Source organism: Lithobates pipiens, unplaced genomic scaffold (assembly GCF_037356315.1).
Source record: "Lithobates pipiens isolate NorthernLeopardFrog02 unplaced genomic scaffold, aLitPip1_a1.2 Scaffold_13, whole genome shotgun sequence".
In the NCBI taxonomy this organism is placed as follows: Eukaryota; Metazoa; Chordata; class Amphibia; order Anura; family Ranidae; genus Lithobates; species Lithobates pipiens.
This window is the reverse complement of record NW_027507718.1, coordinates 225,047,551-225,062,052: the sequence shown is the minus strand read 5'-3', so window position 1 is coordinate 225,062,052 and position 14,502 is coordinate 225,047,551. Positions and strand designations below refer to the sequence as shown.

The 14,502-nt window shown below is 40.9% G+C and overlaps 1 protein-coding gene across 3 annotated transcripts in view; it reads right to left on the bottom strand.

Annotated features, from left to right (window-relative positions):
- LOC143974657 (ceramide synthase 2-like) overlaps positions 1-14,502 on the bottom strand; it is a 236,647-nt gene that overhangs the window by 50,561 nt on the left and 171,584 nt on the right. For 2 of the 3 annotated variants that reach the window (XM_077476265.1, XM_077476266.1), the window contains one exon: positions 14,028-14,078. The exons of the other annotated variant lie outside the window; for it this stretch is intronic. In XM_077476265.1, the coding sequence (XP_077332391.1) occupies positions 14,028-14,078 (51 nt within the window). The remainder of the gene's footprint in view (positions 1-14,027; positions 14,079-14,502) is intronic. 3 annotated transcript variants of the gene reach the window in all.

Sequence of the window (14,502 nt, the reverse complement as noted above, 5' to 3'; positions counted from 1 at the left end):
ACACAGACATCAAGTGACTAAGTACAAATACAGATTGCCATAAGGTCACCGCATATACTGACAATTTAGTCTTCTTTCCTTCTTCCCTAGAAATTATGACAATATCTCTAACTTCAAATTAAACTTCTCCAAATCAGAAAGTATGCCACCCCAGATATGACCAAATCAGAGGGAACTTTCTCTTCAAATGGTCCTCTTCCTAATTCAGATATCTGGGAACCAATATTCCCTCTCATTCTTAAACAGATTTTCGAGGATTATCAAAGGGGGTGTACAATGCTGAGACAAAGATGCAATCACATACTTTTGTCATAAAAACATTGTGAAAATGTTTTTTTTTGCCACATTTATTGTACCTTCAAACACTACCACTAAATCTGCCCCTGGGTTATCTACAAGACTTGTGGGCATACTTCTTGAGATATGTCTTGCTGTGAGAAAGACCAGACTCAATAGAGCCATTCTTTGAAAGCAAGGGAGGAAGTGGTTCCTGGATCAAGTAAAATAAAATGCAACTGTTCCCCTACCCAGGTTAGTCGATTGATGTATGCTAAAGGGTCTAAATCCCTAGAACCTTATTCTGGACGAATTCCAACTTGCCAATCTCAAGCCTCATGTCTCCTGTCTTGGGTTTCCTTCAGTCCCCGTCTGTATAATCCCAAATTTTCCAAACCTGCTTGAGAGAGATATTTTTGGGCTAACTCATTTCTCTGATCACCACAGACTAATGGTTAGGGTAGACTTAGATGCTGATTTCAGTTATCATTGAGTTTTGCTGAGATGTTCCCAAATCAGTGCTTATTTTCTTTTCTTTTTTTCATTATTTTATATTTTTTAATTAATTATTTATTCTTTATTCATTATTTTCTTCCAATACAAAATATCTTAAAAACAATTCAGACATTCCAGACTTATTTTCAATAACTACCCAACTAATGAAAATCAATTAGAGAAACTACCCAATGCAAACAAAATATGCCTAACCCAGTCTCCATTGTGCCACACCTTTACGCTACTCCATTGGAAATGGTAAACAGAGGAACCCACTATTCCTGTGAGATTGGGAGGAGGACCTACAGACTACTTTCTTGCAGGCTCAGAAAGATTATATCCTTTTTGCTCACAAAAAGTCAATTTCCTGTATATAATAGGAGAGACGATTATAAGTTGCTTACCAGGTGGTACAGAACTCCCACTAAACTACACCAGATTTGCCTGCAAGTCTCACCTTTCTGCTCACCATGCAATGATGTAGAAGTTATTGTTCTACACAATTTCTGGAGCTGCCCAAGTCTCCAAGCCTTTTGGGATGTGTGTCTCTTGCAAACAAGTCTGTGGTATACCTACTACCTACCTATACATCTCATGAATGCCACTATATCATGTACAGTAAACCTGTGCTGTGAAAAAAAAAAGAACTAGCTAACAACGAGCAACGGTTCACTAGAATATGTGCAATTCAACCGATAGAAAATCTTACTTTAGCAATAATAGACCAGTCTGAGAAATACCTTTCGCTGGATGCCATGACATCTTTTTTTTCAAAGGGTCATTTGAATTAAATTTCAGATTTTATAAACATACAACTGTAGCACATGGCATGAAAATGGTACAATGCAGACTCAATTACAGAGGTTCACAAAGCATTAGACACCAAAGGTGGTATATTTGGTCAACAATAAAAAAATACCATATAGAGCACCAAGGTCAGCCATGAGTATAGAAAGAGGAAAAAAAAAACATAAAAGAAAATTAAAACTATAATAACATGATGATGTGATCTCATTATACTATAGTGATATGAGGCTATGATGAGCATGTCACAATGGCTGGGAGAGGCCACCCTGAAAGGGAACCCTATGAGATACTAAGAAAGGTCTATGTAGCCTTCATAAGGGGCAAACCTATAAGATTCTGATGCCTAAAAGAGAAGTAGTATAGCAAATCACACATCAATATCCGCAGACAACAAAGTGAGCCACCTGGACTGAATCTCCAGTAAAGCTCTATTAATGAGATTAATCCAAAATTGAAGAGTGGGAGGGGACAGATCTTTCAATTTAAGTTCTAATGCCTTTAAACCATTTAAAAATAATACCTGACACAACACTTTCTGTGAGCCACTCAGGCCCTTGCCATCTTTATAAAGAATAGACATGACTCCTAAGAAGACAACTTTTCTCTCCCCTGGCACCTCCCTCTTCACTCTTTGCCAAATGCTATAAGGCTCTGGATTTTTAAACCACTAGGCTCCCTCCTTACCCTTAGTGGGGAAAGCACTAAAGGATACTCCTCCTAGGTCCTCCACTATACTTTTGCTTATTCCACTCACCTCTCACCTCCCCCCCTTTTCTTAGCCCAATTCTACTTTATCAGGCTTGTCTTACCCTACCGTCTGCCCCCCCCACCCCAATAATAATTAGAAGGAAAGAATGAAGACATCAGTGTTGGCAATACATTCCTTATTGTTATTAGTGAACAGGAACACCAGATACAATAGGACCAGACATGAGATAACCACACTAATGGTGCACGTCAGCTTATACTCAGTTTATATTATCCCCATACTGCAAAAAGTTTTACCGGCCTTGACCATTTTAATGAGATATGTATCTGTATACATATATATTTTATATTTATTGATATATACATTCACCGGCCACTTTATTGGGTACACCTTGCTAGTACCAGATTGTATCCCATTTTGCCTTCAGAACTGCCCTAATTCTTTGTGGCATAGATTCAACAAGGTGATGCAAATCTTCCATTCCACCACATCCCAAAGGTGCGCTATTGGACTAAGATATGGTAACTCTGGATGCCATTGGAGTACAGTGAACTCATTGCCATGCTCAAGAAACCAGTTTGAGATGATTTGAGCTTGTGACATGGTGCATTATACTGCTGGAAGTAGCCATCAGAAGATGGGTACACTGTATTCATAAAGGGGTGGACATGGTTAGCAACAATACTCAGGTAGGCCACGGTGTTTAAACATTGCTCATCAAGGGGCCCAAAGTGTGCCAAGAAAATATCCCTCACACATTAACCTCCCTGGCGGTAATTACGAGTGTGAGTGTCAGTGCCAAAAGCGGTAACCCTGAGCCACGCTCGGGATTACAATGTAGTATCCCTGTAGTGTCACTTACCTTGTCCCTTGATCCCCTGATGTCCTCCCGCTGTGTCCTCCGGCTGATGCCAGCTTCTGGGTTCCCTTCCCTGCGAGCACTGGCAATGCAGGGGGCAGAACCGGGTGGGAAATTCAAAAAAAGTAAACAAAAAATGACATACACACAATACATTGTAATCTGTTAAGATTACATTACTGTATTAAACCATTTCACTTCAGTTTTGTCCCTAGTGCTTTGTCCAGTGCCCTCCCTGCACTTTTATCATTCTTTCTGCCTTGAGAACATCCATGGCATCCAAAAAGGGTCCCTTTAGGTCAAAAGTGGTTAGAAAACAGCGATAGTGAATTAGAATCACTTGCAGAATTGCGTGATAGTGATTGTGGGGAAATTTGTCATGAGACACTGAAAGTGACAACAGTGACGTCTGCGACTGAGCTCAGTGATGCGCGAATTTGGTGCTTTATTGACTGTGGTACAAATCAGTCAGTGGCAGTGCCCCCAAGATTCCCATTTACTGGAGCATCTGGTATGAAAGTAGACATTGAACATGACATCCCCTTGGCATACTTATAATTAATTGTGACCGACAAGATTATTGAAAAAATTGTTACGGAGACAAACCGGTACCAAGAGCAACGATTAGCTACTCTGCGTCGGAAGTTTCCAAGAAGCAGAAAGTGGGAACCAGTGACCAAAGATGACATTTGGAAATTTCTGGGCCTAATAATACTTCAGGAGTGTTGGGGAAACCCCTCAGAAGTGGTATTGGACAACCCATAAATTATTTGCCATTTCATTTTTTGGCACAGTCATGGTACAGATTTTCCCTGATCATGAAATTTTAACACTTGGAAAACCATGAAGAATGTTATGAAACTGCTCATCCTGCACCAAAATGTAAGAAAATTTGGGAAGTATCTCAAATGATTGTAAAGAATTTCCAACTGAGCTATGTGCCAGAAAGAGATATCAGCATAGATGAAAGTCTAATAGCCGACAAGGGAAGGCTAAGCTAGGTACAATACATTGAATCAAAGAGAGCCCGATTTGGTATAAAATCATAGAAGTTATGCGAATTGCCAACTGGCTACATTTTGAATTCAGTCATATACCCTGGAAAAGGAACAAAATTCAATCCAAAATAGAGAAACTATGGAATGGCAACATCTTCCATTCTTTCACTCATTGAGCCATTGCTTTTATACGTCTCCTGAACTTTATCAGTTTCTTCTGCAAAACGAAACAGGTGCCTATGGAACCATTACGGCTAACCAGCGCAACATGCCGCCAACGTTTGGCAATAGGAAGCTGAAGACTGGAGAAATGGTTCCCTGGCAGAAAGGCGAAATGATGGCACTGCAATGGCATGACAAGAAAGATGTGTGCCTAATGAGTACAGTTCATAATACCTCCAATGTTATGGTACACACAAAAGGTGGGAAAGAAATCATGAAGCCACAAGTAGGATTAGATTACAATAGCACCATGGGAGGTGTCGACATAGCCGACCAAGCAATGACATTCTACCCAGCAATGGGGAAAAAGCAAAAGAAGTACTACAAGAAGATCTTCAGGCATCTTCTTGAACAATGCTTTTACAGGCCCATGTTTCAAAAGTTTTCATACCTAGGAAGTTTACTATACCAATATGAAGTGTCTAGTATTACGGTGACTAGTATTATTGCACCCTTGTTTGGACACATTTTTTAGTTTTTTTGGTTTGATTACATTATTGAATAAAATGTATTATTATTATATTATTATTTTTTATAATTATTTATAATTATTTATTATATTATAATTTATGATTTTTTGTTTCAAACTTTATCATACCCGGGTGTTTACTAGACTCTTGTTTGGACAGATTTAAGTGAGTTATTCCTAAGAATTACAGGCCTAAAATACAAAACAACAAATTTCCATGCAAAACAATGTACCGCACTGACATTCACAAATACTGACATAATCAGACTGCCAGGGAGGTTAAACCACCACCACCGGTCTGAACCATTGATACAAGGCACAATAGATCTATGTTTTCATGTTGCTTACGCCAAATTCTGACCCTACCATCTGAATGTCGCAGGTGAAATCAAGACTCATCAGACCAGGCAACGTTTTTCCAGTTTTCTATTGTCCAATTTTGGTGAGCCTGGGCAAATTGTAGCCTCAGTTTCCTGTTCTTAGCTGACAGGAGTGGCATCCAGTGTGGCGTTCTGCTGCTGTAGCCCATCTGCTTCGAGGTTTAATGTGTTCTGCGTTCCGAGAAGGTATTCTGCATACCTTGGTTGTAACGAGTGGTTATTTGAGATACTGTTGCCTCATCTCAAAACCAGTTTGCCTATTCTCCTCTGACTTCAACAAGGCCTTTTTGTCCATACAACTGCCGGTCACTGGATATTTTCTTTTTTTCTCTGTAAACCCTAGAGATGGTTATGCGTGAAAATCCCAGTACATCAGCAGTCAATACTAGTAGACCAGTCTGTCTGGCATCAAGAATCATGCCACGTTCAAAGTCACTTAAATCCCCATTCTTTTTTTCGTTCAGCCTGCAGGGTTCTAAACAGAGAGGATGGATGAATCACCTACTGTGGCCATTGTATTCTGTCAGCCAGCGCAGCAGTTCCATGTATAGCCAGGTTTAGTAAAGCTGCATACAAGGAAAGAGGGGTTAGAGCTTTAAGGAGCAAAATACAGAGGGGTGAGATGTATCAGTAGATGCACACGAAGGAATGAGATGAAGGGCCTGAGGAGAAACACAAAGTGGAGTTTTGAGAACTATTGACCAGGGGGGTGAGATTTCTGTGAAAGGTGGACGCAGAGGGGAAAGGTCAGAGATCTGATGATTTGTGCACAGAGGGGTGAGAGGCTCCAGGAACAGCAGATGCCCACTCAGTTTATCTACAACCATGTCAGCCCTGGCACCAGCAATTATATTTACAACACATTTCCCCAAGTTTACAGTAGTAGAATAAATTCATTTTAAACTTGCTTCCATTTAGGTGGGCAGGCCAAGTTAACAGTGCACTGAAATAGAGTCAGTGACTGTTATGGGCTTTTTTGAAATGCGTTGAACAGAAGAATATTACAGCAACTGGTAAAGCGATTTCTTAGCTAAAAGTTTTATTTCATAAAAAGACAAGTTCGAATTTTATGCACAAACATATTACCTTACTAATAGAAGAATCACAAATTTATCTTAGGCTCTGTGCACACTGACTTAAAAATAGCTGCTTTTACAGGAGTTTTGTGTTCTGCCTGTAGAAGCAGCTCAATGTTATCCTATGTGTCCATGCAGATTAGGATGGTTACAGGCATATTTTAAACTCAACGTTTAGAGGCAGGAAAAAAACAAACTTCTGGTTTGTGTTTCTGATTGGAGCTTTCTGCCAGAAAAAATGCACAACTCTCCTAAACTCCTCTAAACTATGTACAAAAATGCTCTATATGAGCGTTTTTTCTGCAAAAGGCACTGGCATTTTTTTTAAAGCCCAGTGTGCAAAATGCCTTGCAGTTTGCAAAACCTAACAAATTGTCTAAAATGAAAAAAAAAAGTAGATAAAAAAGCTTTGATCATTCACTTCCCAGCAGACGGCGGGTGACCTATTCAGTGGCCAGAGGCGCTAACTGCTTTTTAACATCCTAGCATTGCAGGTCTGGGGGCACCCACAGTACTATACAGGAATTACAAAATGACATACAAGAAACTGATAGTGCTTGCTATGTAAGGAAGGTGACAGTTTCATATGTTTGTTATGTGCACAATGGGGAATCCCCTGCTAACAGCGGAGATGGGTCACTGGTGGTTAAAACAATGGCAGGCGCCAGCTCCTTAATAACCAATGACTCATCATTGCTGGCTGACAGCAGGGATGAGTAAAAACGCAATAGTGTAAAAAAATGCAGCAAAAATGCATAAAAACCACAAGAAAGTCACACTACATAATCAGACTGAAAATTGGATCAAATCGCAGCCAAGTAAATGTGAGCTGAGCTGCAAGTTCAAAGATTGTTATCTCTCCATATGTATAAAGAAGACAAATTAATCTGACAGTAAAGTAAATATGTCAGATAAGTATGTAAATGGAATTTATTTCAAATTTCTCCTTGAAATTCTCACACATAGCCCTAGGTGTCAGGAAGACAAAGCCTTTCTACTCGATCATTTAAAAATAAAGTGTAAGGAAGCAATTTATAAGGAAACTCAAAAGCCCCGTACACACGAGAGGACTTATGTCTGACAGACTTCCGAAGGAGTCCTGCCGGAGTTCTGCCGGAGTTCCGACTGAGCGGACTTGGCCACACACAATCACACCAAACTCCGACGGATTCGAACGTGATGACGTACGACTGGACTCGAATAAGGAAGTTCATAGCCAGTAGCCAATAGCTGCCCTAGCGTCGGTTTTAGTCCGTCGGAATAGCATACACACGAGCGAATTTTTCGAAGGGACCAGGTCCGGCGGAAAAATTTGAAGCATGTTCCATTTCTAAAGTCCGTCAGACTTTTGCGAATCAAAAGTCCGTTGCAGCCCACACACGATCGAATAGTCTGACGGAATCAGTCCGTCGGACTTTGGATGTTGAAAAGTCCGCTCGTGTGTACGCGGCAAAAGGGTTGTTGGGATAGCATTGGTTCAGATGGGTCTTGACTGCAAACATAAGAAAAGCCTGAGTAATTGATGGACCAGCACAGCAATAAACTTTCAGCCAAAGGCACACTTGGGTGTGAAGGGAGGGCTTTATTGAAGGTAGTTGGCCACCCGATATCACTTTTACATTAGTCTTCAATGACTGCAATATGTAGATATAGCCAAATTAGTCCAAACAGAAAAATAATTGCAGTTTGTGAAATCAGAAAAATATTGATTCTCTCTGGAGGAGAGTTCATCTGTAAAATGGATAACTACTGGAATGACTCTTGCACAGACATATGACATCAGGAAGGCTCAGAAGGGTTACGTTTATCCACTAATTCATAATCAAAGTTTGGTCAATTAAATTGCTGACTTTGCTGGAGCGGTAGCTTGAAAAGGTCAGGTACTGTTTTAGCACAAATACTGGACCGAAAGGATTTTTAGGCTTTCACTGAGAAAATGATGGAGTATCTGTCAAGGATATATTCTCAAGCCATAAGTCTATCTTGATGGCAGGCTTGTAGCTCTAAAATAATATAAGTGTCAGGATTGGCAAACGATACCTTTCAGGTGAGGTATGACACCATGTGGGTCAACTCACAATAATGTGGATGTAGTGACTAGATGTCTCCTGGAATCACTAATAGGGGAAGATGATTGGGAAGCTTCTGAAGCAACCAACTTTGCCACAATAGCTCATATACAGATGGACAACCACATTTCCGGAGTTCCAAAGAAAGACAGTAGTAGTGAAGAGCAAAGGGCAAGAACTGAAAATTGCTTCAGAAGCAGGACAGGACAACAGCCAGTAAAATGTTTGTGGAAGGCAAAACCTTAAAGAGAGTTTGCCTATTAAAAAAGTTAATGTGCCATTTAGATTGCAGGTTCTGTGTGCAGCATTGTTGTAGAAAGGTTTCCTTGCTCCATTAGATATAGACTATGTGAAAGGTGAGGCTGCCTTAATCTGCATTCCATGCAAATATAAAGATATGAGAGAAAGGAAGATTTCAGTGATTTGGAAAACCAAAATGTACGCATGTTGATACTACTGCAGTAGAAGAAGTGGGTAGTCTGTGTTGGATTTGTAATATGACTCATAGAAGGAATGAGAAATCTCCATACTTACCCTACATTCTTAGTTTCCATGGGATCTCTTGATGATGAACTACCTGCAAGTACAAACGATTGCCTTTGGCCAATGATATGTTTAAGTGCTTACTGATCATCTCATAAAGTGGACGGACGCTGTTCTACCAAATATTTTCTTGACCGAGACAGATTGTTTCAGATTAATAGTCCTGCTGCAATTAGCTATCTTATAAACTGAAAAGCCAACCATGCTATACCATCCACAGGGTAACACTGCTCGCAAGAGGCTTCATCAGATGTTGCTCGCAATATGAAATATGGAGAGCAAGCAAAACATTTTTGGAATGCCTATCTACCTAGGTTAATATGAATGCATAATATTATTGTGACATACCAAACCAGGACAGTGGCTTTTGGAAGGGACTGCAGGGTGGCCTCTTGCGTACTGACAATGGGCCTTGGCTTTTAAGGGAACACTGCTCTTTGGAAGGTGAGTGTCTGGGGGATCTGTGGAGTGGTCTTGTTTCTGATTCAAATCTATGTCTCTCCAAAATACACAGACTCTGGGAACTGGAGGACTCATACATATTTAGGACCTCTATGCCAAAAACCAGCAATGACCGTTTTAGATTGTGATACTCAGAGCAGATGTTAATAGACATGTGCAGAGTAAAATATTTCGTTTCGGAATTTCGTTTTCGTCCGGAAAATTAATTTATTAAGTTACTCCCGAAATTCGTTTTTATTTATTTAGTTTTTCATTCAAAAATTGCATTCGTCCGAAAATCCACATGAATTACGGTTGAATCTGTCTTTGAAGGCTTATGGTGTCTGTCGAATGTATAAAGAAGATTCGACGGAGCTAGTATATAGCATACTTTAGAACCCTATTAAAGTCTATGGGACTCCAACGTTCAAAATCTAAAGTACTAATTTTAAAGGCTAATATGCAAGTTACTGTCCTAAAAAGTGTTTGGGGACCCGGGTTTTAAAAACGGCAGTTTTTTCGGGAGCAGTGATTTTAATAATGATTAAAATGAAACAATAAAAGTGTAATATTCCTTTAAATTTCATACAGAGGGGTGTCTATAGTATGCCTGTGAAGGGGCGCATGTTTCTGGTGCTTAGAACTGTCCCTGCACAAAGTGTAATTTATGCAGGAAAAAAAGTCCTTTAAAATCACTCGCAGCTATTATGAATTGTCGGCTCCGTAATACAGAGAACACTCATTGAAAGTCATTGATAAAAAAATAAAAATAAAAAAAATTAAAAAAAAAGCGTGGGGGTCCCCCAAATTCAATTACCAGGCCCTTCAGGTCTGGTATGGATATTAAGGGAAACCCTGCGTCAAATTTAAAAAAAAAATTGACGTGGGGTTCCCCCTAAATATCCATACCAGACCCTTCAGGTCTGGTATGGATATTAAGGGGAACCCCGCGTCAAATTAAAAAAAATTGACGTGGGGTCCCCCTAAAAATCCACACCAGACCCTTTATCCGAGCACGCAACCTGGCAGGCCGCAGGAAAAGAGGGGGGGACAAGAGAGCGGCACCCACCTCCCTCCTGAACCGTACCAGGAAACATGCCCTCAACATTGGGAGGATGCTTTGGGGGTCCGTGACCCCTCAAAGCACCTTGTCCCCATGTTGATGTGGAGAAGAGCATCATCCCCACCATCACCCGCCCCCTCTGATGTAACGGAAACCTGCCTGTGTTACATCAGAGGGGGGCGGGGTCACCCATACGTCACGGGAAACCCGGGTTTCCCCTTGCGTCAGAGGGGGGTGGGGTCAGGTGATGGGTGGCCCCGTTAGCTAAAAGCAATCTGTCTGGGGTCTCCTGATATAATCTAATTTAAGGTGTTATGTGTTAAGTGTCTTTGTCCCATTGTGTGCCTCCTAGTTGTGCATTCCCATTGTTAATTGAGTCACCTATTGTTTTGGTCTGTCGGCTCATCTTGGAGATGAGATTAATGTTGTGCTCACGTTACCTTGTTATTGAACTGCTGTGAGATGTTATATTTTTATGTTGATTAGCTTACTTAGATTATGTTTATGTTGGCTGTTCCTTAGCTATGTTAATTATATTCCTGTTTACAGTTTGTATTGTATACGATAATGTGATCAGGCTTACCTGATATTTTGTGGTATATCAATTCTGTGTGAGTTTTCAAAAAAGAGAGTTCCAGTTTGCATCTAAGCTTTTGTCAGTTAGTCTTGGATGGTCAGCTGTAATATTTGGTTCCTGATTCCAGACTGGAGGAAGCTATATCTTGACGGAAGCACCGAAGCTGGGTGCTGGACAGATCCCTCACAATTATGGTATACAGCACTGCTATAATAGGGAGGTGCAATAGTGCAAATAGTTCCTACCGTTTCAGTAAAGAAGCAATATAATCACCTTGATTATTTTGAGTGTCAAGTTATTGCTGTTTGTAGGACATTTAGCTCCTATTTAATTTACCAATAAAAAATAAAGTGAAAATAATCATGGATCAGATATTTATTTTTGATCGGTTAAATAAAGATGGTAAGAAAGGAATGCCAGTTTGTATTTATGTATTTGATACTGTATATCAGCTAATATATTATAACTATTTCAATTATAAATATTTTCTCTGAAACTATGCTATAGGCTATGTTAATAACAGAAGACCTGCTTCTTTATTACATGTTTTTTTTCACTGTGGTCATAGGCAACTATATAGGAATACTTTGACACAGCACTTTACCTATGACAACTTGATAAGAAATAATATCCTTTAGCAAGGAACAATACGCTTCACATTAATAATTATCCTACCAAAATTAGCGTATGCTGTAAATTGCCTCCAGCATGGCCCCTGTTTCTTCTTGCCGGAGGCTGCCATTTTTCTGAAGCCCAGAGCCCCTGAATAGCAGTAATTTTTTAGGCTGTCAGCAGAATGTCAGCAGAATGGCCTCTAATGGCTCTGATTTTTGGCACAATGCCAAAAATGAAAAGCAACTGAGCATTTGAAAAGCAGGATGAGAAAGTGTATTACTAGATTTCAAACAGTATATGCACTTATTTTCAATGTTTTACATAGCTATACCTACAAAAGGATCTAACCTAAAGTGATCTAGCAGGACTTAATTTTCCACTTTAAGTACATGAAACATCCTGGGTAACACTAAAAGTTTAAAGAAATGCATTCACACAGTTAGGCAGTAGGGCCATCTTAAAGGACCATTAATCGCTTTGTAGCAGGCATGTTGTCATGGACCAATGAAAGATTGTTGTAATGCAATTTTTTATTTTGGCCACAAGATGGAGACAGAGAGATGCTGACTGGTCCTTCCAGAAAACTGAGAGACTGAGAGACGCTGGGACTGAGACTGAGAGACACTGGTTAAAAGGGGAGGTTCAGGAAGTGCTGAGGGGACAGAAGACAGGGAAGTACTGAGGCAAAAGAGAGAGAGAGTGCAGACAGGAGACAGAGGAGAGGAGATCGCTTAAAAGAGTGGGAGATACCAAGACTCAAAAAGTCCTTTGCTGGGACACAGTAAAACTTAATAGTGAGGAGAGGAGGAGTCTGTAAGGGTAAGTAACTGAGGTGCCAGAGTGAGGAGAGAGACACCTGCTAAAACCAGGGACTGTGTGCCCCAACAGAGGAGGAGGGATATCCTGAAGCCCGGGAAAATGAGTCTGTGAGAAGAATAAGGAGAGCAGTCTGAGGAGAGAGAGGAGGGTAGATAGAGAGTCTAGGAGCACAGGAAAAGAAAAGGCTCTGACATGACAGTGCAGAGACAGTAAGGGGAGAACAACTGTGCCCATGATTGTCAGCCAGAGAAAGACATAGCCCGAGTTGGCAGAAATCCACAGCCATTTGCGGAATCTCCTAAGTCTGTAGCGAGTTATCGGTCCAGTGTGTAGAGAGGACGAGGTGCCATTGGAAGCTGATACAGTGTGGGGAAGCAGTTCTGGGACCAGATTGTGGGGAGACGAAGCCACTCCCAGGAGGCTGTCTTTGCCGTGCTGCCTGCCACCCTAAGCAACCTAAGTGAGTTGACACCTGATCAGAGAGGCGACTAAATCAGTGTTACCGGGACTGGTGAGCGGGCCTTGTGGCGAATACTTGCTACCACTGCTAGGGAATAAAGTCACTAGGAGCGACTTAACCAGTGACCCCATAGCTCTAATACTGCCTGCAGGCCTTACTGATGGCCGCAACGCGTGCCAACGAGCTCTAACAAAACTTAGGACTAAGACTACCCCTAGTTGTAACTACCTTGTAGCTTTATCTGCTGGCCAGTTTAAAGGGGTACCATACCTCTGTCTATTTGTTTGAGTGCACTCGAAACATAGTGTGGATTTATAAGGACCCTTGTTGCATTTAAAGTTTATATGCATTATTTGCTGCTAACCTGCCTGCTGAGTGTGTTCAATTCAGTTTAACTGTTAAGCCAGTGACGTAACTAAAACCCTCAGGGCCCCCCGATGCAAGAAACCATGGAGGGCCCCCCTAACAGCGCTCTTTTCTCTGAGCCCGATGGCGGAACACCAGGACCCAGTCACAACTGGGTGGCCATCTATAAAAGAACTGATTTCTCCATCCCCCCCCCCCCTCCTGCTTCTCCTCCTCTCCCTCCCACAGGCATTCAAGGGCTGCAGGAGGAAAATGGAGAGATGGGTTCCTCTATGTTGGTGTTTCTCAATCTTTTTCCAGTTAGGGCACCCTTGAAGTACACCCCTAAGTGAATGGGGCTGCATTGCAACCATCCTGCAACTGTGAGCATTGCAGGGTATTTATATATACTGTGATTCTGTACTTGTCAAATATGCTGCAGAAACCCTCCTCCACTGAGTCTGGCTGCAGCCATTTTAACTGTGGGTAGCTGAAGCTGCTGCCTGTTCACTTCCTGAATTGACAGACACACACCTCCAGCTCTGCAGCTCTCATTGGCCCTCTTATGACTCCCCCCTCCCCCACTTCCTGGCAAACTCTCATAAGAGTGAGAGAGAGAGCTGTGCATGATGTCATAAGCCTGGGCTTTTTACCAGACAAGAAACAGAAAGTGGGCTGTATAAGGTATTTACTGGCAGAAAAAAAATGTTTTACTATCCAAAGGTAAAACAACAAGGGCAGAAGATGCAATAGATGGAAAGATGAAAAAATGACTGTTCCACTTTAAAAGATTTTGATTCTCACCTGATAGGGATAATCTGTCCAGAACTCCCTTTGGTCCCAAAACCATGGTTTCTAAAGCAATATAAAAATAAAAAATATATATATATTTAGGTGATTGACAAGTGAAATATAAAAGATAAAATTGAAACTAAACTCTTTCAGACATATTAAAAATGTAATGTAAAAATAGTAATGTGCAGGAAGTGGCTTATATTCTATTGTTCAGACAGAAACAACAGGTATGAAAAAAACAAAGAGAAGGTATACAGTATTGGCTTAGTATGTAGCTCCAAGGATTGTATATTTCCTTCAAGATGCTGCAGTCTTTCGTGAACCTACTACAGTGACCACGCAGGAAACTGGCTCCCAGAAGAAGAGGGGTTGGTATCACTATAGTTAAACTGAAAATTTAGATTAAAGTGGTATTAAACCCAAAACCAAAAATGTATTATATTACAGCTTACCAATCCTCAGATGTGGTGGCTGCATTCGTTTT